This window comes from Acanthopagrus latus, chromosome 4 (genome assembly GCF_904848185.1).
Source record: "Acanthopagrus latus isolate v.2019 chromosome 4, fAcaLat1.1, whole genome shotgun sequence".
Taxonomy (NCBI): domain Eukaryota; kingdom Metazoa; phylum Chordata; class Actinopteri; order Spariformes; family Sparidae; genus Acanthopagrus; species Acanthopagrus latus.
The window spans coordinates 30,059,827-30,086,853 of NC_051042.1; the positions used below are offsets into that span (position 1 = coordinate 30,059,827).

Consider the following 27,027-nt stretch of genomic DNA (forward strand, 5'->3'; position numbering starts at 1 on the left):
CATTTTGTCTCCATGCAACATATTTTAGTCGGTTTGGTCGGTTCATTACAGTCAGCAGAAAGTGGAGTGGATGAGAAAGTAGAGACTCACACTGGCTAAGAGACGCCGTCTGGCTTTGTTACTTTTCTTGAGTTTATCATTGGATAGAAAGTGCTGCAGAGTTTACTCTCGCTTATTATAACTCCTGCTCCTTTAGTAATGAGAAAATGTACTACCATGTTCTGGTTCCATGTTCTCTTTCAACTCAGTGACTTAAGCAACCAGATGATCTAACGGTCTGTCTACCTGTGCAAAATATTCCCGCTCTCTTTCTACCTTTCCCTGAAACCCACTGCGCTCCGAACATCATCTCTATCAAACGTCCCTGTGGCAGACTTGAATAGCTCACTAGAAACAGGAATACATCTCCCTCATACTAGGGCGGGGTGGCACACCACACAACAGTAAAGATCAACAACAATAACAGCAGCAGCGGCAGCTAAGGCTCAACACAGCAGACTGCTGATAAAAGTTCAGCTCAGCAGAACGGTGCCATCAGCTGTAGCATTTGTCTGTTCTCTCTTCCACACTCCTTCCTTCCTCCCCCCCTCTCTTCTCTCCCCCTTCCTCTCTTCCCATCTAGAAGACAGGAAGCTGTTTGTGGGAATGCTCGGCAAGCAGCAGAGCGAGGACGACGTCCGGCGGCTCTTCGAGACCTTCGGCCAGATCGAGGAGTGCACCGTCCTGCGAGGGCCTGATGGGGCCAGTAAGGGTCAGAGCCCACACACCTCCCACTCTTTTCTTCCCCCCGCCTGTCCCTCTTGATCCCTCTGCCTGTCTGTACGTGTGCTGTCTCTCTCTCTGTCGCTCTCTGTCTCTCTTTCTGCTCTTCACATTTTTAGAACCATGCCTCACACGCTGCGCCCTCATTGACATCGTCTACGATCCACTCTGCTCTTCTGAATAACTCATCCTCCCCTTCAGCTATTCTGTTTTTTCACCACCTCTTATGCGTCTCGCTCGCATTTCTTTCATACCTCATTGTCACTGTGCTCCGACACCTCCTTCCTCTCACTTTCCCTTTTCTCGCTACTTTCTGCATTTTTTTTTTTTTTTTGTTCTCACACTACCTCTCAGTTCTGTCTCCCTTTTTTCCGAACTTCTACTTGTGTCGCCTCTTCATCACGGCAGCTCCTCGCAACCTGGGCTTGTACTCAACAAATCCATCACACAACACTTCTTCTTTCTGCTCACCCCTTCAACCCCCCTCCCCTTCCCCCTCCTCCCTCTCCTCCTCCACCTCCACCTCCTCCTCCTCCTGTTATCTGAAAAGCAGAGGGGTGTAATCATGTTTGTTTCCCACATTCCCGTCATCCCTCCCCAGAGACGCCATTGGACGATAATGTCCTACTGTAAATAAAGCAGCCGGGCTCTGGGTTTTGCTGCTGTCACTCACTGTGCGGCAGATTTGCCCGCATTCAGGAACCGCTTAGGCATTCATGTCTGTGGCTTATGTGCTATTTAGTTAGTAGAGCGTGGTCAAATTAAAGATGGCTGTGAAATGTGTGAAGCAGGTGGGATTGTTCTGAGGCTCCCCCATCATCCTTTGATGGGGCTCACAGCCATATTTGGAGCGATAACGCCGATGATATTGCTCGGAACCTCAACCTTCCTTTCTCTCCGTTGACTGTGATTTATTCTCCTATATGAAGCGTCTGAATGTGTGAAAAGGGATGTGTGGGAAGGCAAGGGAGAGGGACGGATAATGTGCGAGCCTTCCGAGTATATCAAAGAGAAAAGCTGGCTATACTGAACCACACACCTATCTGTGTCAACATCTGTTCCTCTCACTGTTAATCCCGGGTCTATTGCTCTGCGTCGCCCCACCGGCCCACTACCTTTCTTTCTCCCTGGCCTGTTTCCTTTTTTCACTGTCTCCTGCTCCGGCTCCCTCTCTTCCTGTCTGCTCAGATGCCTCAAGCTGATTGACAGCACATAAAATGAAATAAGGCCGGTGCTGTTGTGTCAAACAGAAGCTAGTTTTCTCCCTCATTCGCACTTTCATTCCTTTTCACCCTCCTGCACCCCGCACCTCATCTCTTTCCCTTTCTCCTCTCGTCACATGCCATACGTTTTCCTGTGTTGGTATTTGTCTCTATCATAACTGGCTTGATCATTACCTCTCCGCCAACTTCTCACTGATATGGAATAGAACAACTGTAGAGCAATGTTAACTATGAATGCCAGCACCAGACAAAGGTCTCACATATAGGTATCTGGTCCTATCACTCGCTGTGCAACAGTCCCACGCAATCATTACGGGATGTTACGGCAAATTATTTTGCCAGCCGCCTCGCTTGGGATGAGGTTCGCGTAATTTGAATGAGACAGACCTTGAAATTGACAGTGCTATCTGTTCCATGATGGAGGCTTTGTCCCCTGTTGATGTAAATTTATGCTACTCAGAGGCTTTTCAGCACCCCTCTTCACCCAATAAAAAGGCCGAGAAGTTTAACATCCATCTCTCTATGGCACTGCTCCTCAAAGTACTTTCAAAGTGCAACACTTGCTGCCAGAGTTGAATAGAGCCCCGAATTGTCAGGAAAAATAGAGAGATGGCTTTTAGGTCTATAATTAAGTTGTGTTATAAATGTCACCCATCCAGCGGGATGGAATTCATGCATACATATTATTACCCCGGGAATTCAAAAGGCAGCGCAGATCCTCTCGCTTGAAAGCAATACAATCTCTCTTTTTCCTTTTCCCCCCCAACTCATTCTGAGCCATCAAATTCAAAAACTCAAATGTGCACTATAATTTATGAGGCTGCAGCACTTCCAATTCTTTGGAGATGTTGTGCTCCATGTCCCTTAACTTTTTTTTTTTTTTTTTTTTTTTTTTTGGGTCAGGAAAAGCATGAGAACATTGTTTTTTTCTTTTTTTTTTTTTTTTGGGAGGTGGGGGGTGATTGGAGGACACTGTATGTTTGACATGACTTTGCCACTGATAGTGTATGCCAAACCCTGTAGCTTTGAGTGTCTGTCTGGTTGGGTTGAGCTGCTGGGGCCGCCAGGATTCTGGCACGATATCTGATAGCCTCGTTAAGGAACCGACAGCAAGTTATGTTGCCTTACAAAACCAAAATGCCTTTGCAAGACCAAACTGCCCCTTTATTATTTCAGCTACAAAGGTTAAATGTGTTTGCTCCTTCAAAGACAAAGTCGCAGTCAAATGGCACACAGTAGGCCAATACATTTGAGCTGGACAAATGAAAACCTTTCCCCGCTTCTTCCCGGAGGGGTGTTCAAGTGATGTAAAAGGGTGCTAGAGTGATGTGACAGAATCAAAGTCTTCTTTGACTTATCTGTTTGCCTCTGTAGATCTATACAGCTTTGAGCACATTTGACAGTACAGAAAACACATGGCCTTTACTACTCTCATTTCTGCACGAGTAGTTTCAGCTGCTCACCCTTTTATTGTGTGGCTGGAATGTGAATGAAAAGCCTAAGGTAAAGGTGGAAAGTGTACTCCATCGATTGTGCACATACTGCGTGACCCTCCATTTAATGGTTTTTGGTTTTGTCAGGGTATTGTTAATAATTTGTTTGTCTGGGAAGCAGAGCTGACTCCTGAGATGTAGATGTGATTGGGTCAACGCCAGACACTGAACGTCTCCCGAGCCTATCAATCAGTGATTGTTTTTTCAATGAATCACTGTGAGTCCTTTGAGAATATTGAGTGAAATGTACATAAACACATGTGACTGTGTTTGAATAGGTGTCAGTGGTTCTCAAGAAAGCAGGGATTTGAACTCAGGAAAATCCTGCCTGGTTCTAAGACACTGGTGCTACTCGATTAATGAAAAGGGGCAGAATTAATCCATGAGTTTGTTAATTAGGTATCTCTTGACTTAACACATGAGCTACCTGAAGGCAAGGATAAGAATAGGACATAACAGAATACCTTGTGCAGTCTATGACGACCATAAAGCTTAGAGAAATAGCTCCTGTTTAATTTAATGGCTTTTGGAAAATTACCACATTTCAGTTCCACTGTATTTCAGTCCACTAGCTTTCTCTTTATGTTTTAGTGGTTTAGTGTCTGTCCTTACCTACACACTGGTGCACTATTTAACCATGTGATTAGGATATGTAACCTTCCAAAAAAACATATTGCTCATTATTATTATCTACTTAAATCATTTTTAACATCATTTGAAATGTTAATGCAATGAGGCTCCAGAACACTGCTGCCAACAGCCGTTCCCTTGTCTTCCGGCCAACTTTTTATGTTGACTTTTCCTTTTGTGCATTAACTACACAACAGATTTAAGATGATTTGAATGCCCCTTGAGCAAAGCTTCCCCCCTCCCATCTGAAATTATATGCGAGCAAAGATTCGGTTAGATAGGCAGATTATAATACTATGCCTTTGTCATCATAATCTCTTTTATGAGTGACTGCACACAAATCACAATGTGTAAATATTAAACAGATTAATAATCACAAACAAGTCAGGATAGTAAATGCCTTGGCTCTATGCTCCAAAGTGGAGGGGGTGGAATTAGAAATGGGCGAGGGACAGGATGTTCCACGCAGCTAATGCCTTCACTACAATTAGACTGATTTATTCAGAGTTATGCGCTGAACACACAAATGGCAGAATATATTTACAAACCAGATAACATGAAAACAATGGTAATGAATGGTGTTTTCCCCCCATATTCAAGGCCATTTCCCTGACGCTGTGCCCCTCCCTTCTGTTTCTCTTGTTTTCTGTGTATACAGGCTGCGCCTTTGTCAAGTTCTCCAGCCACGCAGAAGCGCAGGCCGCCATCAACAGCTTACACGGTGGACAGACTATGCCTGTAAGTAACACAGAATTAACTTTGGTGTCCACTTTATTTCAATGCAGTGGCAAACTATTCTTTTTCCTCTCAATGGGGTTTTAGAGAAAGTTTTGCAAGGGATGCGATGCCACTTGGGTGTTTATTCATGCCACTTGCGTTGCCTGTGGTCCACTTTTTTTCTCGAATGTTTGAGGTAGACTTGGATAAAGTTTACAACAAAGGTTGGCAGAGTTTTGGATTCAGCTTTTCTGCCCTGCCAACAGGGCAAACACTGACCAAGTCTTCTTTTAAAGTTTTCTATTTCACAGGCACATGCCCACTGGAGGGTGTATGCTTCCTTTTAAAATTCAGTGCTGAATGTGTTTGTCTCTGGAAAAAATCTCATACATTTAAGACAGTAACACACACACATACACACACACTCTTACACAAAATACTAGGATATCTTCCTGTCTATACACCTATCTTGTTTTCTTATCTCCATTTATGTCCATAGCATGTCAATACAATTATATATATATATATATATATATATATATATATATATATATATATATATATATATATATATATATATATATATATATATATATATATATATATATATATATATATATATATATATACACACAGTCACCTCAGCAACTCCTTTCAAACCACATCAAAGGTCCACAGTCTCACGTACATTCTCACTGTGTGTTCTTGCACACAAAAGATTCCCACAGTCAGCATCCACTACCTTACAGTGCACAGCTGCATACTTTGTATCTGTCTTTTCACTCAATATCCATTTCGCTCTCCCGCTAGCGAGACTTCCTTTACGGCAGACAGACAGAGAATGTTTGCGTTCAGTCTTATAAAGAAATGATGACTGTACACTGCACTAGAATCCTTGAATGTGTCTTTGAGAGATACGTTGGCTGCATATGTAAATATGATTCTGTTGGTGTGGTAAGGTTGAAACTGAAGCTGTGGAATACTGAACATTTGTATAACTGAGCAACACATCAAAACAAACTCACAGAGAGCCTTAAGATAATGAGATGTGTATATCTGTGCATTTCAACAATCGCATCACTTACATGTCCTGAAGAAACACGGCATCCCGTTGGATAACTTTTTCTGGCCAACTGCAGACTGAAGGGTCAATATTCACAGCCCTTTCAGTCCTGGATTGGTCCACCAACTTCTGAAAATAAATATTTAAAAACTATGAGAAGGAGAAACAAAAGTAAAATAACAACCGAAAGAATAAAAGTTGAACAATTGATTTAATTGCAACCACATAACATTAGCTTGGAGGAGTCCTGTAATGATTTGATGTGTGTATGTGTTAGGCAGGTCGTTCATAATCCAGCCAGAAGAATTATGGGATGCAGCTTCAAGAATAATGGGTAAAAATCTCTCTGATACAAATGATACAGTTGAGTGTAAGACAGGATACTTTTGTGCAAATAACAGACAAGAGCAAGACAGAATTTTTGAGCCTCGTTGTAAACCAGAGCAATCTGAAGCATGGATGACTATTTTCTGATTGCTTGTAGATTGAAAAGTTTCTCATTGCATGGGGAAATAGTCCTCTGTGAAAAGTTAATAGTTTGAACAGCACTCTTCACCTGTTCCTGAAAACTGAAATTAGTGTGAAATTAGTGGCTTTACATTGGGAGACAGTGTGTCATCTTCATGGTGGAGCAATTTAATTGTGGTAGTCGGCACACAAAGATTATTCCAGAATTGGTGTAATTAACTTTTGACACTTTATATGCTGTTCAGTAACTGTGTGAGAAATGACTCGACAGGTTGTATTATCTACATATAATATGTGTGTCATCAGCATAACAGTGAATCTTATTTGTCTAGATATGTCCAAGTAGAAACATGGAAGAATACTGCACGTGTCAAAAAATTAAACTGGACTGAAAACCCAGAATCTCAACTCTACTGAGGCTGAGGATGACAGGAAGATATTGCTGTAAATATGTTCTAAAGGAAGAGTAGAAGTGGGTAAAAACCTTTTTCTGAGACCAACTGCATGTTTAAAAAATAAACAAAGCCAGTGGTCCCCTTTGCTATAGATAATAGATAAGATTCTTACATTGTGGGGACAAGGAACAGGCTTCATACACATGACATACTCCTTCCAGAATCACAGAGAGAAAATGACTGAAAAACAACTAATTGCAGCCGAATTATTAGCAGTGACAGTTTGGCCCCTGTCAGGGGGCTACTTTTTGTTAAAGAATATTAAACATTTAAAACGCTTGAAAACACTTATCAAGGGAGGCCTCATTACAGTGACTAGAAGGGAGGTTAACAAGTAAGTCAATAATATTGAAAAGCACCCTAGAGTTAGGATGGATCTTCAAAATGAGGTCAGATTAATAAGCCACATTTGCTTCCTTAACTGCATGCCGATATTTCAGCATTAAGTCCTTCGTGATATTGTGAGACACTTGCAGTTTATCAGCCTCCCATTAACTTTTAGCTTTTCTACATTTATTCTTCATAGCCTGGGCATCACCTACCCGAGGCATGGATATTTATCTTGATATGTTGTGGAATAGTGTTAAGCTGTAATACCACTGCTGCGCGCTGCAGTTGTAATTCAGACTGCATAGGAATCACTTCGCTCTTTTTGCAGACACGGGACGCCGCTGACGATACTGACCATTACACAGAACCACAGGACGAGGGTTCACATGCAATGCCAGAAAATGACTTTCGGCAACCGACTGTATTGCACTACACAATAATGTACATTTAAATGTGCGTCTTTTGAGCGGATGGAATATAGTTTGCAGTAAGATAGAACTGCAGAGAGTACTGTAGGTAAATGTGTTGGTCTAGCTTGAAATACAGTGCTTATGAGATGCATTAGTTGGTGCTGATTTGTTTGGTTGAAGAATGAGGCCATCAAACCTGTAACTCTTGTCAAGCTGCAGTTAATTACGTACTGAATATGCTTCTTTCAGTCTCGAACAAGGCCACCAGAAAGGCTTAAGTAAAAGAAATGATGAATTACGAAGCGCCTCCCTGCCAGTGCTGTGTGAGTGTGTTGAGTACTGCACAGCTGGACACACACATGAGCACACGCTCTCTCTGGCAGACATCCGCACCTTCACACACTTCACTGATGTTCCGCAATAAATATTTACGGACGCTTCCTGGCAGCCAGATAGTGTCCTGGAAGCCAGATGTAATTTACACATCTTTTTGATGCCGCCTCATATTGCATTACATTGAAGTAGTGAGGGAGGGAAATAAGTGGTGGAGTCAGTTTAACTTTGTGTGTGGTTGTTGTTGTGCTCAGTGGAGACCAAACTTTTTGGCTTGTAGACCGCGAGGGTCAAAAACAAGTGGGCCGGGAGCCAAAGAATAATCATGCTGCACACTGATCATGCAGAATCATGGCAGGCCTCTTACTGAAATTTGATTATAATCAAGATATTTACCTTCTACTCAAAAGATCTTGTTGACTCAATCAACAGAATATGTTTACATCCAGGAGATTTACATAATTGGACTCCTCTGGGGCTGTTTTTTTTTTTTTGCTTCCTTGTTCAAATCAACATTTGGCTCATGCGGACCACTTTTGCACACTTTGTGTATGTTTGTCATGCTGAAGCCCTGGCACAGTTGCATTTAGTTGAGCCACTGAGCCACCTGAGGTCTGCTACGGATGAACTGTCCAACGCAACATATGGAGCCTCAAACAGACCTTGGGCATATTGAAAGCCATCCAAAAAGTTCATTAATAATCTATATTATCCATATCTCTCTCCCTCTATCCGTGCACCTGTTATCCTCCTCTCCCCAAATCCAACTTCCTCTCAGATTAATAGGCAAGGTGGCCATTAGTACCCAACTAAGGCTTTGGTACCAATGGGGGATGCAGTTAATTTGGATAATATCACTGCCACATGTCGTCAACAACAGACTAACAGGAGGCAGGATTCAAGAGTGGGCTGCTCTGCTCACTGCCTGCTGCCAGCTGTGAGGTCTGGATGAACCTTGAACAAAGAGTTGTCTCTCACTCCCTCTCCGTCTCTCTCTCCCTCTTAATGTTCTCTCTACAGCATCTGTGTTACCTGGCACACACGCTCATGCCATAAATAATACGTGCACCAAAATATGCTGGCCCAAAATGAAAGGCTTTAATGAAGCTTAAGGGCAAGGGATGCCACCGAAGGGCATGCGCTGATAGATCGGGTCATAGCTTTAATTGATGTTTATTACAGATCGCAGGTTGTTCCAAAATTAACTTAAAAGGCGATTGGGCACAGAACAGGCACTCTCACTGGTTCAGTTGTTGAATTACAGTAAGGCTACAGAGGCACAGGTGGCAAAACTTCAAATGGCAGGACCGGGGGCAGGCAGACAACACCCGGCAAATTGCAGACATTGTCATGTTCGGTGTCACAGCATGGCTGACAGGGTCTGTGGAGCTCGCCGGTGTTGGCAGGGACAAGAGCGTGCATGTGTGTGATACTATAGTTCTGGATTAATGAGCGATAAGACCAAGCCAGAGAGCATTGTCATAGTAATGCACAAATTCATCAGACGCCGCGTGAATCTTCTGTAGAATCTCTGCAGGCTTGCAGCTGACATACTTCATGGAGTGTTTTTGTGCTCCTTAGAAAGCGAAAATGTCAAAAAATTCAGTAAATGCACCAAGTGCAAATGCCGTTGTGAATGACAGTATTTCGTCCTCTGTGTCTTTTGGCTTGATGCAGTGTGCTCGGCAGCTGCAGCAGTATGTGGTGGACAGCAGGGCTGGACCAAGACAGCATCATCCAGTGCTAATGAGAGACAGTCCTCCCATGAGGCTAGCAGAGATGTAGCAAGGTTCAGAAAGTTGAATACGAAGCCCACAGGGGGTTCATCCAATTACCAAACAAACTTGTTATGGTGTATTCAATTAATTTCTTACAGATTTTTTTTTTTGATTAGCACCTTTAGAGTCTGTAAGTCTGCAGAAACCTGAAACAACTATGAAAGTTTCATTTGTCATTTAAAAGTAGCAGTTACATATTTGCTGAATGGGGGAGAAAGAAGGTTCTCATCCCGTTTGTTGTTAATCAATAATATGCTTTTTCGAAATGACAGTTTTCCCTTCAATGAGCGTGCTGTTAAATTATACTGCTATAAGCCTCTGTCGAGGATAGAAGATGAGTGTCTGTTTACCTGTTGGTACGCACTTAACGCCAGTGTCTTTGTATCACAGTAATGCAGAGATAAAAGCATAATGCCATTTCACTGGTGTAGTTGAGTTCTAATCCCTCAATTACCGATGTGTATTTTCCCATCTACACATTTTCGCGGCCTATACAAAATCCAATATGGGAGATTTTCACAAGTCAAGTGTGTTGTTCAAGGAATTAGATTAGTTTCTGAACCCGTGACAAATTCCTTAGTTGTACCTGTCAAAAGTGAAGGCTCCCTGTTGGCCCTTATCAAATTCAGCAAATTCATTTTCTCTCCAGGTATGGGAGTCATGCCGGTGGAGGTTATTATTCTGTTTGTTTGTCAGCTTGTGATTTTCTGCTACCAGTGAGGAGTGACTGTTTTGCATCCAGCGCCTGTTGTCTGCTGCCACCTGTTCCTTCATTACCTGGCCACATATTACTCTTTCTATATGTGGATAGAAACTCTTGATCTGTGAGGGGGATCACACTCAAATCTTTCCTCGCTTACGCCTTGGATCTAGTCAGAATAGATGAGATGCTTGAGATGTGAGGATATGAAATTCTCCTGTTCAGGGGTGAGGATAAGAGAAGATTCGGGGTTTTTTTTATTTATTTTAGAGGGGATATTTTGGCTTTCATGTTATGAAAGTCAGAAATTCTCAGCTTTGACATGAGTGGCAGTGCTGACAACACCTGCAGAGGCTGTTGTAGTGCTTTAGTGCTGCTGCCAAGTCTGTTCAGTGTAGACATGGCAGACTGGGTCTCCTCCCGTGTTGTCGTCTACAGCAGAGCACTCTGCTGGGAGAAGCCAGACCAGGCCAGGCTCTTGAGTCATGGTGCAGTGAGTCTAGGCAGCCTCAGGCTTTCATGGTCCCAATGCTCACAATGCGTGTTCTTCTTGAGGTTTTAAATGAATGTAAGAATACACAGATACACAAAGCAGAAAATGAATGTGATCTAAATGCCAGGCCCCCATGCTGCAGGCAGGCTTGTGAAACAACGCTGGAGGAAGATGTTTGCTCAGCTCCAGTCTCATTAAATCCAACAGCCCAGTCCTGTCGACTGGCCCACAAAGTTGAGAAAGAACTGGAAAAGGTCTGGAGGTGGGATGAAATTAAATTAGAAAGGGAAGAACTGCGCCGTTAACGCCGCCACGTCGGAGTATTGATTTAACTAATTGAAATGGCATCGAGGGAGAAACACCAGATGGGTCTCCTCTGGCCTGAGGTGGGGTGCTGGCTGGCTCTGATAGGATCCCATCTGAGACATACTGTCCCTGGGGTCCAGGCTGATGCCTTCCTTCATTCCCCAGCCTCTTTCTCACACTTATCTACAGCCAACACACTCTCCCAGTTGTGTTAATAGAAGGTTTGTTCGACACTTTTCACATGGGTTAGTCCGAAAGCTTACTTGCAAAAACTCTGAACAGGAGCTTATTTCTTTTCCTTTTTTTGTTTTTGTTTTGCATATTTCGAAGGAAAAAGGGGGAAATAAAGGACAAAAACAACAGCTGAGGGAAGAATAAGGCTTTAGAAAATGGTGACTGATGTTAATGTAATGTAGAAAAAAATCAACAAAACAGGTCAGGTTTTGGCAGGATATTAAATATTATGTAATGTTTGTTGCAGCAGCCATGACTAACAAATGCACCAGGCACGAGACTACTCTGGCAAACTGCCCTCTCAATGGCACTATCCCTTAGCTGTTCCTGTTTAAAATTTCATGAAGCACTTACAAAAATAGGACACACATTTTGTATGAATTACTACAAAATAGCATGAAGTAAGACTGCACGACAGCAAGGCTGGGACTGTGTTTGTTCAGTGGCTGAATTTTACACTCTCTCACTGTGCAGTTGCAATATTCAGCTTCACGGGGCATACTTTTGTTTGTTTGTTTCTATGATTTTCTGTTTGGATAGCTCTGCTTTAGTAATGTGCCACCTGTAGGCAGCACTCGAGCTTAAACTTGGACCTGTAGAGCAGCTTGGTCTGGCTTTGTTGACTTCAATTTCTCTTACAGAGAGTAACATAAAATCGTGCACAAATAAACAGGTGTATGTACTTTCACTCACACCCGTCAGCCTCGAGTTTTTCTGTGTTCGCTGTAGTTCTCCCACATCTTTAGATTCCTACAACCAAAGAAAATGTGGAAATCTAAATCAAAGCCTGAATTTGTACCGACCCTGTCAGGATGAGACATTTTGTGAAAGATGAATCCAAGTTGTGATTATGGAGTCCTTTTCTCCCCATGTCTTTGCTTTTATGATCGTACTAATCATATCCTGACTGCCCCCTGGCTGCCTGTGTCCTTCTGTCCTGGTGGTGCTCCGTGCTCTTTCCCAGCATGCATTGCCTGTAATTAAATAGGAGCCTGGTCCTCTTGACAGTGTCTGCGGCTGCTTTCTCTGCCTGGCAGCCTCCTGAGCCCCTCTCTCTCTGTATCTATCTCTCCGTCTCTCACTCACACACTCTCTCTCTCTCTCCTTGCTTGGATGTCAAATGAGGAACTGACTCTGGACTCTGTCTCTCAAATGATTTAATTGGATGCAAACTCAGGAGCGCAGACATCAATACGGAACTATATCTGCCATAAGGCAAAGCCATTAGTCAATACTTCGCCCTCCACATGCCGAAGGCTTTTGTCAGACCTAATTACCCAGTGCTGTATTCAGTGGAGCTTCACCAGTGGGGGACTGGGACTCCTGTGGGATCTGGTTAGGATCACAGTTCACTCCCAGTGTATACAGTGGAGTTGGAAAGTTCACAAAAGCAAATATCACTCACTATTCTCTTCCATTTAACGCTGACAGCTAAATGACTGCAGTCATAAGAGGTGAACATTCACTTATAGAGATATTAAGTCTTGAAGGCTGTAATGTTGTGTATACTGGACATCAGATGACAGCAATACTGACCACTGATTCTCCTGCTCTGGTAGTGTACTCAAACTTGGTATTCTTTTTTTATCAAAAGGAGGTCGATACACTGGTGCAGATCAGCTCTACATCTTTTTATTATGGATCCAACACGTTGTTGTAGGTCATTTCCCGAGGGAAACACACACATTGTGAGGAAGCTATTTTCAGCCGCACAATAAAAGATGCTAATGTAATGCACGCATCCAGTAACCTTGTTTCTAAATGGCTTATATGTAGGTTATGGTCAGATTGATAGTGTTCGATATGTTAATATAGCTGCACACTTCCTGTTAAAGCATCACATATATAAGCCACTCAGTGGAATTAGTATTGAGGAGATCACTACTTTGACTTTTGTCTTAGCTCTAGGAAATTGGGAGCTTTCCACACTGTTGTATTTACAGAATATGTTACAGTATATATCTCTTAGTTCAGTCCAGTTTAGCTGGCCGTCCATCTGAAGTGGCAGGTGCAATCTGCAAAATGCTGTTGAATGCTGAACTGTATCATTAAGAAAAGTTGGTATTATTAGTTGTCCTACTTTGTTGAAACTGTGTGCCTGAAATTATTTTTCCACTCGCTGGGTTATTCTTTGTTATTTTAATGTTTATTTGCTTTAGCTAATCTCCAGACAGACATTAAAAACTGCGATAACACACTGCAAAGTGTCCATATGAATAATAAGAGAAGAAACTGAAAGAAAATGGCTCTGTCCTCAAAACTTTGCATAAATGTGGAAGTTTAGTTATGTTTTACTAACCTTGTAAATGCACATGTCTCCGCAGGGTGCCTCGTCCAGTCTGGTGGTCAAGTTTGCAGACACCGATAAAGAGAGGACCCTGCGCAGGATGCACCAGATGGCGGGCCAGCTCGGCATCTTCAGTCCTATGACCATCCAGTTTGGGGCCTATGGCGCCTACTCTCATGCTGTAAGTCTCAGCCCGGCGGGGGAGGAGACGGTGAGCTTTAAAAAAGAAACGAAAAAACTGTTGTGATTTGAGGTTTGAACTCACTATCTCTCCCACTAGGCATGCGACACTCCCGGCAAACGACTCCTTAAGTGATTCACGCTTTTAAATTGCTGTTAGAGTCCGAATTTGCAGAGGCTTTAGAGGAAATGCTGCACTGCTTCTTTTTTGCATTGTGTCTTTTTATCCCTTCATTTGTCCAGGGAAGCTGCTTATCATGTATGCTCAGCGTTACACTGTTTTACTTTCATACAGTTGTAAGCACCCATTTCATTTTTCACTTTCCATTCCCACATTTCCTGACTTCACTAACTGTGAGTTTAAACTGCCAACCTGCGCTCTCCACTTTAACATCTCATCTATTTACATATACCTTTACTCTCAGAAAGAGGAGCAAGTCATTACCAAGAACCCACATTCCCCTCGCCCACTACCCCTTCTCCCCCACCTCCTATTTCAGATTCACACATGAAAGTCACAGCCTGGGTTAGGAGTGTGTGAGATTTTACACTCACACAGTAGCTAACAACTCACCCTGACAGGTGAGAAGCGCCCACTCACGCACAATCTCTCCACCAACTCTGCACGCAGCCCCCTTTCTTTCTCTCACACGTATACATCCATACAGATAAACATAGTCTGTCTCCGGCTTGCGAAAACTCATCTCACCACATAGCCTTTATATTGTGTCAGTGTAATGAGCACAAGGCCAGAGTGGTGTTACAGAATCCGGGAAGCAACGCTGCAGGGCAACACAGACCACTCTGTTCAAGAACAAGGCATGGGCCAAGCAAACAGAGATGTGAGAGTAAACATACTCTGGTCCTGCGGCTATTTCACCCTCCTTTTTCCTTTTCTGTCCTTCCCTCCATCCCCTCCCGCCATTCGCCTCTCTCCCCACTGCTCTTTAATCCAACAGCAGATGATGCAACAGCAAGCAGCCCTGATGGCAGCAACACAAGGGTCCTACCTGAACCCCATGGCAGCCATCGCAGCCGCGCAAATGCAGCAAATGGCAGCTTTCAATGTCAACGGCCTGGTGGCTACTCCCATGACACCGTCCTCAGGTATATACGCTAATGGGCACACGCGGGCAACACGCTAACTGGCACAGGTGCAAGAGCAAGAGAGGCACATGCAACCGCGATCCCACACATGCGGGGCTTCTCTCTCCATTTCTCACTGCTGCCCTGGAACATTTTCGTCATTAGCAAGAATTATAGAAGCAGTAGTAATGAATTCATTCAAGGCCTCTCTGCCTTTGCCCTTGTTACATTTTTTAAGATGTGGGCTCAATTTTCTGAAGAAGCAGACATCGCCAGTGTTGAATTAACAGAAGCAGGAGTCGTATATTGAGTGAGGCATGATTGGAGAAGATGTACAGCATTCCTTGACACTCATTGGCAGCCACATTATAGTCCCTCTCTCTCTCCTCCTCCCTCTCATTATCTCTCTCTCTCTCTCTCTCTCTCTCTCTCTCTCTCTCTGTCTGTTGCTCTCTCCCTCTGTGTCTCTGTGACAGTGTGTGTTTTCTGGGAACACAGCCAATCCGATGACTTTGGATGCAGAGTCCTTGGCTTATACAATATAAGAGCAAAGATTTGTGTGAGATAATCCTGAACCCCAGTCTGAACTATCTTTCTGGCCCTTGTCATGAGGAGCTTTGATGGCTCGACACTAAGTAGGCAGGCCGCCTGAAGGCAGGGTCATTGCAAATGTATTAAATAAAGTGGCTTGACGCTGTACCTGGCATTTGTAATCCACAAGTCCTACATATACCAGGCAATGCCTATCAAACATAATCCTACATGACTTAAATGTCCTTCACCTGGATTAGACAAATAATAAAAATCCATCAGTACAAAAGGGCACTGACAAGGTGACGGACTTGGAGTGTCAGCGCAAGGAGGACCGGCGGTTAGAAGAAGAGGCCCGGGGCCCTGCAAACAATATACTGAACATTGTGGAAGCTTTTCTGGAAGTTTTTACCTTCAAACACACAGTCATGTACGCCAGGTAGACTCACAAAAATATACCTTTTTACAAGAGTATAAGAAATATTCAGAAAATCAGAGTGCTACCTTTATTATGTTCTATTACAGACATGGATGAGTGCTTTTGCCCCTTCACCACCCTCACACCGTATAACCAGCATGCCACCTTGACTGATTTTTGTGACTGTAACCATTAGTTTGGACAGAATTGGTATCAAATTGTACCAAAATAGCCTCCATCGTGGGTCAAAGGGTACACATTTTTGCTCATGAGGGCCCATTACGTGCCTGTCATACATTTGTAGCACATTCGCGAGAAAGTGACAAAATACAGCTCTCTCGTACCCTCTATTTTTGAGCGTGCGGCGTGTGAAGCAAGCCCCCTGATGTTTCCATAATGACTCTTGTTTCTATATGCAGGCACCAGCACACCCCCGGGCATCTCTGCCACAGCCGTGCCCAGCATAGCCGCCCCTATTGGAGTCAACGGATTCAGTGCCCTCCCGCCTCAGAGCAACGGGCAGCCCACTTCTGAGCCCATCTACACCAATGGTATTCATCCATACCCAGGTGAGCCAATGGAGGTTTCCATAAAGAAACATGAGAAATATCTATGTAGCATCGACTGTCACGACTCCGTTGCTTTGATCTCGATACGTCGGATTAGCTGCGTCTATCGTGATTTATGAATGTTTGATTATTCCAGTGTTGTGCTCGACCCGAAAAAGAACATCACCTACTTGCCACAGTGCAACTTCAACATGTCAGTCGTGACACGTTGAATTATACCCCTGCTGGGACAGCTTAAAAGTTGACAAGAGTCCTATTTCACTTCACACCCTCATTACATCTGATTTGAACTGAAGCGTTTAAGACTTGAGGGTCAATCAACAGTGTCTTTGGCAGATTTCTGAGCAGCCAGCCCTTGTATCATGATGAATCCATCAGTTCATCCATCAGTCCATTATGGTTAATTTGATGTGTCTCAGCCCGTCCTCAGCTTCTTAATGTTGTCTGGGTCTGATTCCTGAAGAATTGACAGACACACACACACACACACACACACACACACACACTCCCCGTTTCTGCATTATGCAGAGGCAGCTGCAATTGTAATGAACTACAAAGTGGTTTGTTTGGCATGTTGTTAATATTTGATGCAAACATCTGGGGCGAACAGGCATTTTGAAGAACTGAGATATGACAACCCAAATATCTCCCACTCCCTGTGTGATCTTACCCCCTGATGGTTCTCTCCAACTAAGCCAATTTTCTGTCGTGCTCTTTAACATTCTCTTTCCCTCTGCGTCTGTCTTGACCATTCTCCATCCTCTCTGTCTCTTTCGCTCTCATTTTTTCCCGTTTGTCACACCCCCTTTCTCTGTCTCTGCTCTCGTCTCTCTGCAGCACAGAGTCCAACGGTGACCGACCCTCTCCAACAGGCTTATGCTGGCGTCCAACACTACGCAGGTGATCCGTCTCTCCTACCTCCTGTACTCTCTCACTTCCTCCATCTGTCCCTTTCCCTCTCTCCCTCTCTCCCGCTCTGTTTGTCACACCAGTGGACACTATGACAGGTAGAGATAGCCGGACCAGCCAATTTCCTCCCGGATTAGGCTACTTTACATTAGGATTGCAAAAGGGATTTTCAGTTGACTTGATTATACACCCACACACACACACACAAAAAAAAAATCTTATTTCCAAACGCACACCGAGAACTGAGGATCTGAACCTGCCATAGCCTCCTACATGAGAGATGACATAGACCTCGCACAACCACTGCTCTCTGCCTGACATCAGCTCTCGTTAACACGGTGTAAGTCTCCCTCTCTTTCTTTTGTGTGTCTGCCGAGTCGACCCGCACTCCACTCCCCTTTTTTTGCCATACTCTTTGTGTAGTGATCTGCAGCCAAATGAGCCCGGGCTCCCAGTCATAATGCAATTTATTTATGCAATGTCTAGAGGACGCAAATGAACAATGGAATAATGATTTGAGTTTTGTTGTGTCAAATATGAAAATGGAGATGTGAAAAATTCCACTCTGGTTCTCCCTTTGCAACAGCAGCCTACCCTGCCGCCTATGCGCCAATCAGCCAAGCGTTCCCCCAGCAACCAACCATCATTCCCCAGCAACAGAGGGAAGGTAAGAGCGAGCAAGCGCGCCCACCCAAGATAAAAGGTGATAATTGCCATGTTCCATTCTAATGTAGCTGCGCTGCTTTGAATTAGCGAGGGAGGGAAAAAGCTGGCTGGGGAAAATGTGAGAAAAAGGCTCCCCATTTAAAGAGAAGAACATTAGCAGTGAGATGGAAAGTTACTCTGTCATTATTCAAAAACTGCACTAATTCAAACTCGCAGCGTTGGACTGCTTAATCAGTCCATTACAATGTGTTTAAGTGGTTATAAATATTCATCAGATTAATTAGCTGCATGCATAATCATTTATTACCATTCCTAGAGTAGTGTTCCTTCTTATGCCACAGCATCAGATGTAATAAAGCATAGGATATACCGTGATGGTAAATCACTCTTTTTGACGCCATTCGTCACTCTCAATTATTCATCTATATGATTGTATGAGACAGCGTAGAGTGGCATGAATATTCAATATAGGAACTCTGAAATTGAGTGTTTCCAACATTGCCTGGAGGAAAAGTTAGTTTATGTTTGCAATTTTTTTTTCCACCAGTGTGAGTGCATGCCAGGGTCACAGCACAGAACTGTATGGATTAAGTACAGACAGACACAAACTTATCCCCACATGTCGGCAGCTTATTGGCTTTACATGCAGGGATAATTTTGCACTATATGAAAAACACACAGTTGTTAAGGACATTCCATCTCCCACTGCTACCTTGGAACATTTTAATCATTAGTAAGAATTATAGAAGTCTGGGTAATACATACACACTCAGACAGAGCCACACACACACACACACACACACACACACAGTCTCCCCTCACACATATACACTCAGTGACACACACATACACACATGCAGAGCTATTCTTGGTTGAGCCAGTGGCCTGTCTGAGTTCTGGCCTCCTCTGGGTTTTGGCTGCCTTCCCAGCCTGTCTCAGTCCACTGCCACAGTCTGCAGCCCTGCCATTTAACAAGAGACACCTAAACCTGAATAAACAGGCACAGCCAGGCCTCAGCTTCAACCTCCCTCTGAAAGATAGAAAAATTCAACAATACATTCTCTCAGGCAGTGTCTGTTTGCATCAACAAAGAAAGCCCAAACATATTGATAATTTTAACCAGATAAATATTCATCGTTTTCTTTCAAAGTAGGTGTCCGTCTCAGTTCAGCAGATCATCTTACAGAAGGCAGCAAAACTATGTGTTGCATTCCAAATCGATAGAATAATATCAAGTTGCTGTCAAATGTTTTGTGAGCCAACATAAAAAATGTGCTGCAAAATAATTGGGTTCATTACATCACAGCTGACGGCAGTTTCGTACGCAGAATCATTCCTCAGTGTAGCAGGAGTATCATTTCGTCTTTTTAAAATCTGGTGCCTACATTACCCACAACGCAACTCTAACTGCCAACAACTCAGTTGGCGATTAAGGTTTGTTGTGCTCGTATAGCTGCCAATGTAGCCTCAAGCCATTAGCCTCAATCAGAGATGAGGAGCAGACAAATAAAAGGTCTGGTAAGATCACTCCTATCCAACTCCAAGCACCAGGACATTTTTCATATCTAAATCTGTCTAAATAGTCTTTAGACTCACTTGAAGCATTTTGCCAGATTTCATACATCTCCCTCTGGAGCCACCACAAACTTAATAACAACTTTATTCACATGTGCAGTAATACTCCCAAAGACACGCAGGAGTTCCCTTACCAAAGACTGATAATAAATTATGCGCAAGTTAATCATATCAAGTTAATTGTCATCCTAAATTGTGCATGCACATCATGTAGCCAAGTGTCTGGTATCAATAATGCAGCCAGATCAACTTGTAAACAAGAACCTAGATCGTTTAAGACTGTGCATCCATTTCAGCACTTTCCCGAAAAAGACCAATACTTGATTTTCAAGGTCGATGCCGCCACCGATATTACAGAGTAAAAAAATTCCCCTTTCGACATTACCATCAACCAATACCAATATTTCTGGGCCAATAATACCAGCTGATTAATATATTGGTCAGGCTTCACTTTTCAAGGCCATTCTGTGAGAGGTTATCAGTGATCAAGTCTTCATTGCAACATTTATCAACTGACAGCCTTGTACAATTAACCCAAAACCACACTTTATTTTTTTTTCCTTTAAACATTTTCAGCCACAAATCTGTTTGCTTAGAAAACTGCCAAAAGCTCCACAGCACTTTCCAATTAAAATAACAAAACTAATAGCAAGAACGAGTAACTTATTCAAGATTCATTAGATCTTAGATGTTGTCAGGAAAATAAAAACAAGTGTATGCTTTTCTTTGTTGGGTAAAAGTGCAAGAGGTCTATAAAGTGTATGCCCCTTTAACCATGCTTTTAGGCAGTAATGTTGTAACTGACATGCAGCAAAAACAGGAGAACAGAATCACCTTTCTTCCACACAGCTGAATGGACAGATTTGCAGATTTTTTTTTTGTTTGTTTTTTGTTTTTTTCAAGTAATCAACAACGAGTGATGTTTTGTTTGTGAGAAGTTTAGTGAACATGTTTGCAGCAAACCCAACCTATCAACTTGTCTTTACACACACCAGTTGGAGACTTTTCTTTCTCAAACAAAATCACTTATTTTCAAAGCTTAAATTCTCTAAGACACCTAAACATAAACAGACAGACCTGAATTTCAGCCTTTAACAACAAAAAAAAAAAATAAATAAAATAAATCCACATTCTGTCAACCTGTGTGTTTGTGTGTGTGTGTGTGTGTGTGTGTGTCCTCTATCTCACTGAGGCACTACAGCCAGCCACCACTGCAGCTCTCTTATCAGCCGTCTCACCAGCCCCAGTTCATCTCGTCATGCTATCACCCTGAGCAATGAGACAGGAGAGAATGCAAGCCAGGCTGCAAGCATACTGTCCCCGAGTCCATCACATCTCTCTCTCTCTCTCTCTCTCCCACTCTGTCTCTCTCCGGTTCATTCCTGTCTTTATCCAGATTGGCCTGTACAATATGTGGCAGCTGGGCGGATGAGTGTGGAGGGATGGAGAGAGATTGGAAGACAGTCCTACTGTCACACAGTAATTGGGACAAAAACTTGGCTTATACTCTGCCTCCTCCTCCTCCTCCCGTCTCTCTTCCTCTGTCTCGGAGTTTCTCTTTCTCAATATAACCTTCTTAATCTTTCTCTTTCAATCAACCTCTCTGTTTTTTTTTCTTCCTCCTGTTGTCTCTGTTTTTATCACCGACTGTTTTTCTCTTTTACTTCTATCTCTGCCTCTGTGTGGCTGCATGTGTGCTGCTGTTGAAAGCAAATATTCATAGATGGTAGTCAAATTTAACTGCACAGGAATATTAGGTTCCACCTATCTATATCTATATATGTAGATACCCATCTATATATATAGATATAGATAGGTATTGCTACTGTATATCCAGTTATATTAATATAAGAAATGGTGTTCTTGAGAGGGTCTGAATGGAAACCACCAAAAAGACCTGAATTTATGACAGAGATTAAGGTGTGCTGGCAACATTTTTTAATAACCATCAAAGGTTTGGGAAAGACATTTTAATCAGAAGAGAAAGATCTTCACTGACTGATGTTTTAATGCCTGAACAAGCTAAATAAATAAACTCTTTGTTTTCATGGATGAATAATCAAACACAACGCAATCTCACACTGTTTTACTTTCTTTATATTTTGTGGACCCTGCCAGCCCTTTGTGGGTTCAAATAGTTTGCTTGGGACCTGATTTAATATTATAAATATTAAAATACTGAGTTTGAGTTCTCCAAAACTACGTGATGCCCCTTTAATAAATGCTAAACGTATAGTTAGTAAAGGGACAACTAAACATGAATATTTTGTTAAGAAGTTTGCAAAAAACATCTTCAACTTTTCAAACAATGTTCAACCCAGATAAATCTGTAATTGCATTCAATGATGAGTTTAATTTGGTTGTCTGTCGCTGTAACTTCCAGGGAAACATCAGAGCGCGAGGAAGGAGGAAGTAATCTAATAAAACAAAACTTGATGTGAATGAAATTTCAATATTTGTGACTTTCTGCCTGAGTCACTTAGAAGGGCTTTCATTGGTGATGGTGGTTGTTAAAAAATGAGGCCAAACAACTCCCATGATGCCACTCTCCTTCACGACCTCACCAAACTGCATCTTTTGTTTTCTTTTTTTTTTTTTTTAATTGAAAGAACTCCAGGTTGCAAATATTGTACTAAAACAAGTGCCACAGGTGACATGAATAGGTGAATTTTGTGCTTAAATGGCTCCTGCGTGTCTTGTGTTATTATCTTGATTGCCTTATTGAGTCATTTCTCCACCGATGTTATTATGGTCAGTCTCTTTCTCACTGGGCGTCCCCTGTTTGTGCCCCCATGTAACCCTCCCGTTGTCTTTCTCTCATCACCAGGGCCAGAAGGTTGCAACCTGTTTATTTATCACCTGCCCCAGGAGTTCGGAGACGCGGAGCTCATGCAAATGTTCCTGCCTTTTGGCAACGTCATCTCTGCCAAAGTCTTTGTGGACCGAGCGACCAATCAGAGCAAATGTTTTGGTGAGTGTAAAAAAAAAAAAAAAAAAAATCGACAGCAGAGAAAAATTGAAATTAACAGAGTGACGCTCACACACTGCTTCACACAGGCGTATCTAACAAGACGGTGGGGCTTAGAGGAGAGAACGAGGGGAGCGTGGTGTGAGAGGGTGGCCGCTTTAATTGCTTAAAATCAAAACAGGCCGCAGCCACCATGAATCTTTCATATACTTACTGACCCACACATATTTCCATTCGCTCTGCACATTTAACCCCCCCCTTTAAGTTCTCCAGCTGGGCAACCCAGCAGCATCCCGCCAGCCCTCCCCTCCAATTCTCTCGCCTCCCACACAGCAAACCAGTTCATCAGGGTGGAGGCGGTGCAGGTGGAATCCATGGGCTTAAAGAGATAATAATAGACTGGTGTGGGCCTTGCTGTTGATTCAGTTGGACAGCAGCACCCAGGAGACAGGCAGGCAGAGAGAGAGAGAGAGACTCCCAGCATTGGCTTTCTTTCACTTTCTCTTCAACATGGCATGTCTATGAGGCTTTCTCTTCCCCTCGTCCACCGAGCAAATCTGTCCATCCCAGGACTCTCTATCTCTTGCTCTCTCTCTCTCTCTCTCTCTCTCTCTCTTTCCCTTTGTGTGTTCCCCACTAAACATATGCCTCTCGCTATCACTATCCGTCAGTCAACAAGGGGGAAGGACAAAGGGGCGGTGACCTCATCAGTCTCACCGGCTTATTTTCCAGGGCTAGTAATTAAGATCTTGGCTGAAAAACAGCAATTTAACCCATGAGTCTTCTATGGGTTTTTTTCTCTTTTTTTTTAACTAATTTTTCCCTCCTTTTTATAGCCGAGGCCCCGGGGCTTTTTTGTAAGACGTTAACAAATTAGGCAGATGATGCCGTGCATTAAAGGGGATAAGTTATTAGGCCTCTAAGAACTTGGAACGCTTCATCTTAAGAATGTGTGAGTTTAGGTGGGATGACGTGGTTAATGTGCTCCTGCAGACTCGTGGACATGTGTACATATATACTACCTTTATACAGTATACAAATGTAGAAACAAGGAAAAATGGATGGACTGATGAATTGTACACATTTTGCCGCGCGCAAAACTTCATTTTCTCAAAATCTAAAGCACGGCGATGATGGATTGCAAACAGACAGCGTTAAATACGAACTAACAGAAAGCCAATGACCCTGCTGTCAGCTTAATAGATAATTTCCAAAGAACTGCAGTGTGTATTCAGATCGGACAAATTGAAAAACCAATACTACAAGTTAATTATTCATATCTGTAACATACAAACAATCAGGTCTGTAATTGAGTATTTAGATAAGCTGGATGTTTACTGTCCGTCTCTCCTTTGGACAGCAAAACAGCATATTTGAATCTTATGGTCCACTCTTTTTCCAATTAAAGTAATACAAATAATACCTTAAATTCATCTCATCTAAATACAGCACACATTCTGCAAAAATGTCAAGGCTGTCTGTATAAAAGTTCACTTATCTGCCATCCATTTAACTATCTGAGTAGTCACCGAATGTTAAATATTAAGTTAATATCATCAACATTTTAAAAATGAAAAATGCTTCTGGCAAATCGCTTGCCGCAGCAGAATGATTCTTGCGAGTATCGGAGTCATCTTTGCGTACACTGCCGTGATATCTCTGCAGCACAGGTGAACTACTTTATAGGATTTTGAGAGGAGATAATCAGACATCACTCTTTGAGATGGAGTGTTTACAGAGAAGCTTGGAAAATTTGAATATGACGGAAAGGTCACTGGAGGAACACGTTCTTCTAAAGGATGTATTTCTGGAGTAGGATTTGGAGTATACTCTTCAGGGATGCATCACTGTCAATTGAGACAGATGACTGTTTCGTTGAGTAAATGTATTTCCACCGTGCTAAAATGGATATGAATGTGTGACACGGTGCGATATTAAGCACTCCTGCAGGTGAAATGGATAAAATACTCTGACTTACTAGATATCTTACCTAGAAACTACTAAAAAAATGAGTTACTGAAGCATATGGCAAATGTGTAAAACCCGCAGACGGTGGTCTCTGTTGAAGAGCTATATGCTTGTGTTTAATTCACCCTGGGACTCTATGGATACAACATTAGTCTTAATCCTCTGCGTTTAGTCACTCAATATTGACTTTTTAAAAGTGATCAAAGCTTACCTTGTTAAGTGGAATTAGCTGGATTTAGCTTGAAAATGAATTTCAAAAGGTCTTCGGAGAACAGACTCGCACGTACACACCCACACGCTCAATACGAAGCCCAAAGCGTTTTAAGATATGATAGAAAAAAAAATATAAACAAAGAGATGCAATTTACCTGAAGGGCTTCTGAAAACACTATATAACTATTTTCTGCTGTTGTTTCTCTTCTGAAGCTTTTTTTTTTTGTTCTTCGCCCCTTTCAAGTCGGGGCAAAGTTGCCTCTGTTTGTTATATTTACTGTGCGCGGATTCACCATCCTCAGCTAATTCAATACTTTTTAAATAAGACTTTAACTGCCACTATAAAGCCACGTCCTTTCTATAAAAGAACAAGCAAATCTCCTATCAACGCTTGGCAAATATTAAATAATTTTGGCAATAAATAAATGAATAAAAATGTATTGAAACCATAAACATGTCAGCACGGGGGGGCTTCTCCCATGAGAATTTTTCTGCCCAATGAGCAGCTTTAAATGATCACCTGGAGGTTCACTAACTTGCTTTAAGGGAGTTCAATAGTTGAAGCAGAGAAGGAGAAGTTGAGTAGCTCCAGTCTAAGAGGGTCTTTGAACCACCTCACCCCTTGACCGCAGCGTATGCAGAGAGGGCAGCATTATTGCAAAACAACATTACATTGTCACTATCTTTTTAGGGCAATGTGCACTGCAGCATTCTCAGCTGCTCAACCTGGTCCTCCACTTGTAGTTTCCCCCTGCTGTCACCCAATCCAGTTTGCAACTTTGCGCGTGTTTGTATTAAAAATGCATAACTTTACAGTGTGTACAGACATTCTGCTGATATGGATGGCTGCAGTGAGAGCCATACCTCAAACACTAGTAGCGCTCGGGGTATTGAGTTGCACAGCCCCACACAGTCATGCTGCATCAAAGATATGAAACATCAGCCAGTCACTGAGTCTGGAGAAAGAAAAAAAAAGAAAAAAAAAAAAAAAACAGCTTAAACTGGAGACATGTTCAAATATCTCACTCTTCACACGGAGTCAAGCACTCAGAGTCTGCAGCGCCATCTTTGTCCTCTTCTTCCTCATCTTGACCCCTAGCATCCTATCAACCCCTTATGGCATGTGGATGTAAATGTGAGGTATGGAGATTCGTTAAAGTCAGGGATAGCGAGAGTGTGTATTTGTGGGATTGGGGGGGGGGGAGATCACTGCCAACTGACAGGCCCTTCCCTGCTCAGTTTGTTTAAAGGGTTTGTAAAAGCAGCAGCCTTATCTCACCCGCACTGACAAAAGCCTGCCCTCTCCCCCCAAATTAAATTGGACCCATAGCGGTGTGATCAAATCAGCTGGCAGGCGGAAAATTCGGGCCGTCAATCACGGAGGTGTCTGATAAGAGCAGGCAAGGAGTCCCGGCGTGGAAAGCTGTGGGCTCATTCCGCCTCGACACCCAGGTGATAACTCAGAGCAGCAGGCACCTCCGTCCTACACACCTTGCTCCTAGCATCTCGTCATGACCCCCGTGCCCTTTACTCTTTACTCAGATACATGCTCAGTCACACACGAACATGGAAAAACACGCGCCCGTGCACGCAGAGCTGCCAGTCTTGTATGGCTCAGGTGCTCAGGTAGCGTTTACAGACACCGCTTTGCTCTGAAAAAAATCCACACACAACATGAGACTCACTTTTTTCTCTCTAATCTTTGAAACACCTTTTCATGTGTTTTGTTCTCTGTTCAAGTCTAACTCGCGGTTTCTAATAGCTCTTCCCCGTTTGATTTTTAATATCTGTGTTATTAGCCTTTGTGGTGGGTTTATGTAATCTTTTTAATTCAGAGATTTTCAATTAATCTGCTGAAAAGAGAAAACAAAGACCTATTGTTGTGTCATTGTTGCGAGTTAAAAAGGGTCCTCTTCTTTTTTTTCTTTCATCTCGCCTGTCTTTTCTCCCCGTCTCTCTTTCCCTCTCCCTTTCTCTTCCTCCTGTTTCCCTCTCATCTCTCCCCATTCTTCTCCCTTCATGTGTTGTTTCCCTTTATACCCATTTTCCCATTTTCCCCTGCCCCCGTCTCTCTCCCATTCTGTGTTCTTGTCTCAGGCTTTGTGAGTTTTGATAACCCGTCCAGTGCTCAAGCCGCTATCCAGGCCATGAACGGCTTTCAGATAGGCATGAAGAGGCTGAAGGTGCAGCTAAAGCGGCCAAAGGATGCCAACCGACCTTATTGACTCGTCCGCTGTCCATACCCAGGTATAATAACACCCA

General features: G+C 42.9%; 1 protein-coding gene across 11 annotated transcripts in view; it reads left to right on the top strand.

Moving 5' to 3' along the window:
- Positions 1 to 27,027, top strand: part of si:dkey-205h23.2 (CUGBP Elav-like family member 4) — a 150,392-nt gene that overhangs the window by 109,135 nt on the left and 14,230 nt on the right. For 2 of the 11 annotated variants that reach the window (XR_005074525.1, XM_037094585.1), the window contains exons 4-12: positions 623 to 751; positions 4,767 to 4,846; positions 13,720 to 13,893; positions 14,822 to 14,969; positions 16,317 to 16,466; positions 17,304 to 17,366; positions 17,962 to 18,042; positions 22,444 to 22,587; positions 26,863 to 27,012. Coding sequence is in view for 10 of the 11 variants with exons in the window: in XM_037094585.1 (XP_036950480.1) it covers positions 623 to 751; positions 4,767 to 4,846; positions 13,720 to 13,893; positions 14,822 to 14,969; positions 16,317 to 16,466; positions 17,304 to 17,366; positions 17,962 to 18,042; positions 22,444 to 22,587; positions 26,863 to 26,990 (1,097 nt within the window). In the remaining variant the exon portion in view is untranslated. The remainder of the gene's footprint in view (positions 1 to 622; positions 752 to 4,766; positions 4,847 to 13,719; positions 13,894 to 14,821; positions 14,970 to 16,316; positions 16,467 to 17,303; positions 17,367 to 17,961; positions 18,043 to 22,443; positions 22,588 to 26,862; positions 27,013 to 27,027) is intronic. The other 9 variants (XM_037094594.1, XM_037094589.1, XM_037094593.1 and 6 more) reach the window with 9 other exon arrangements.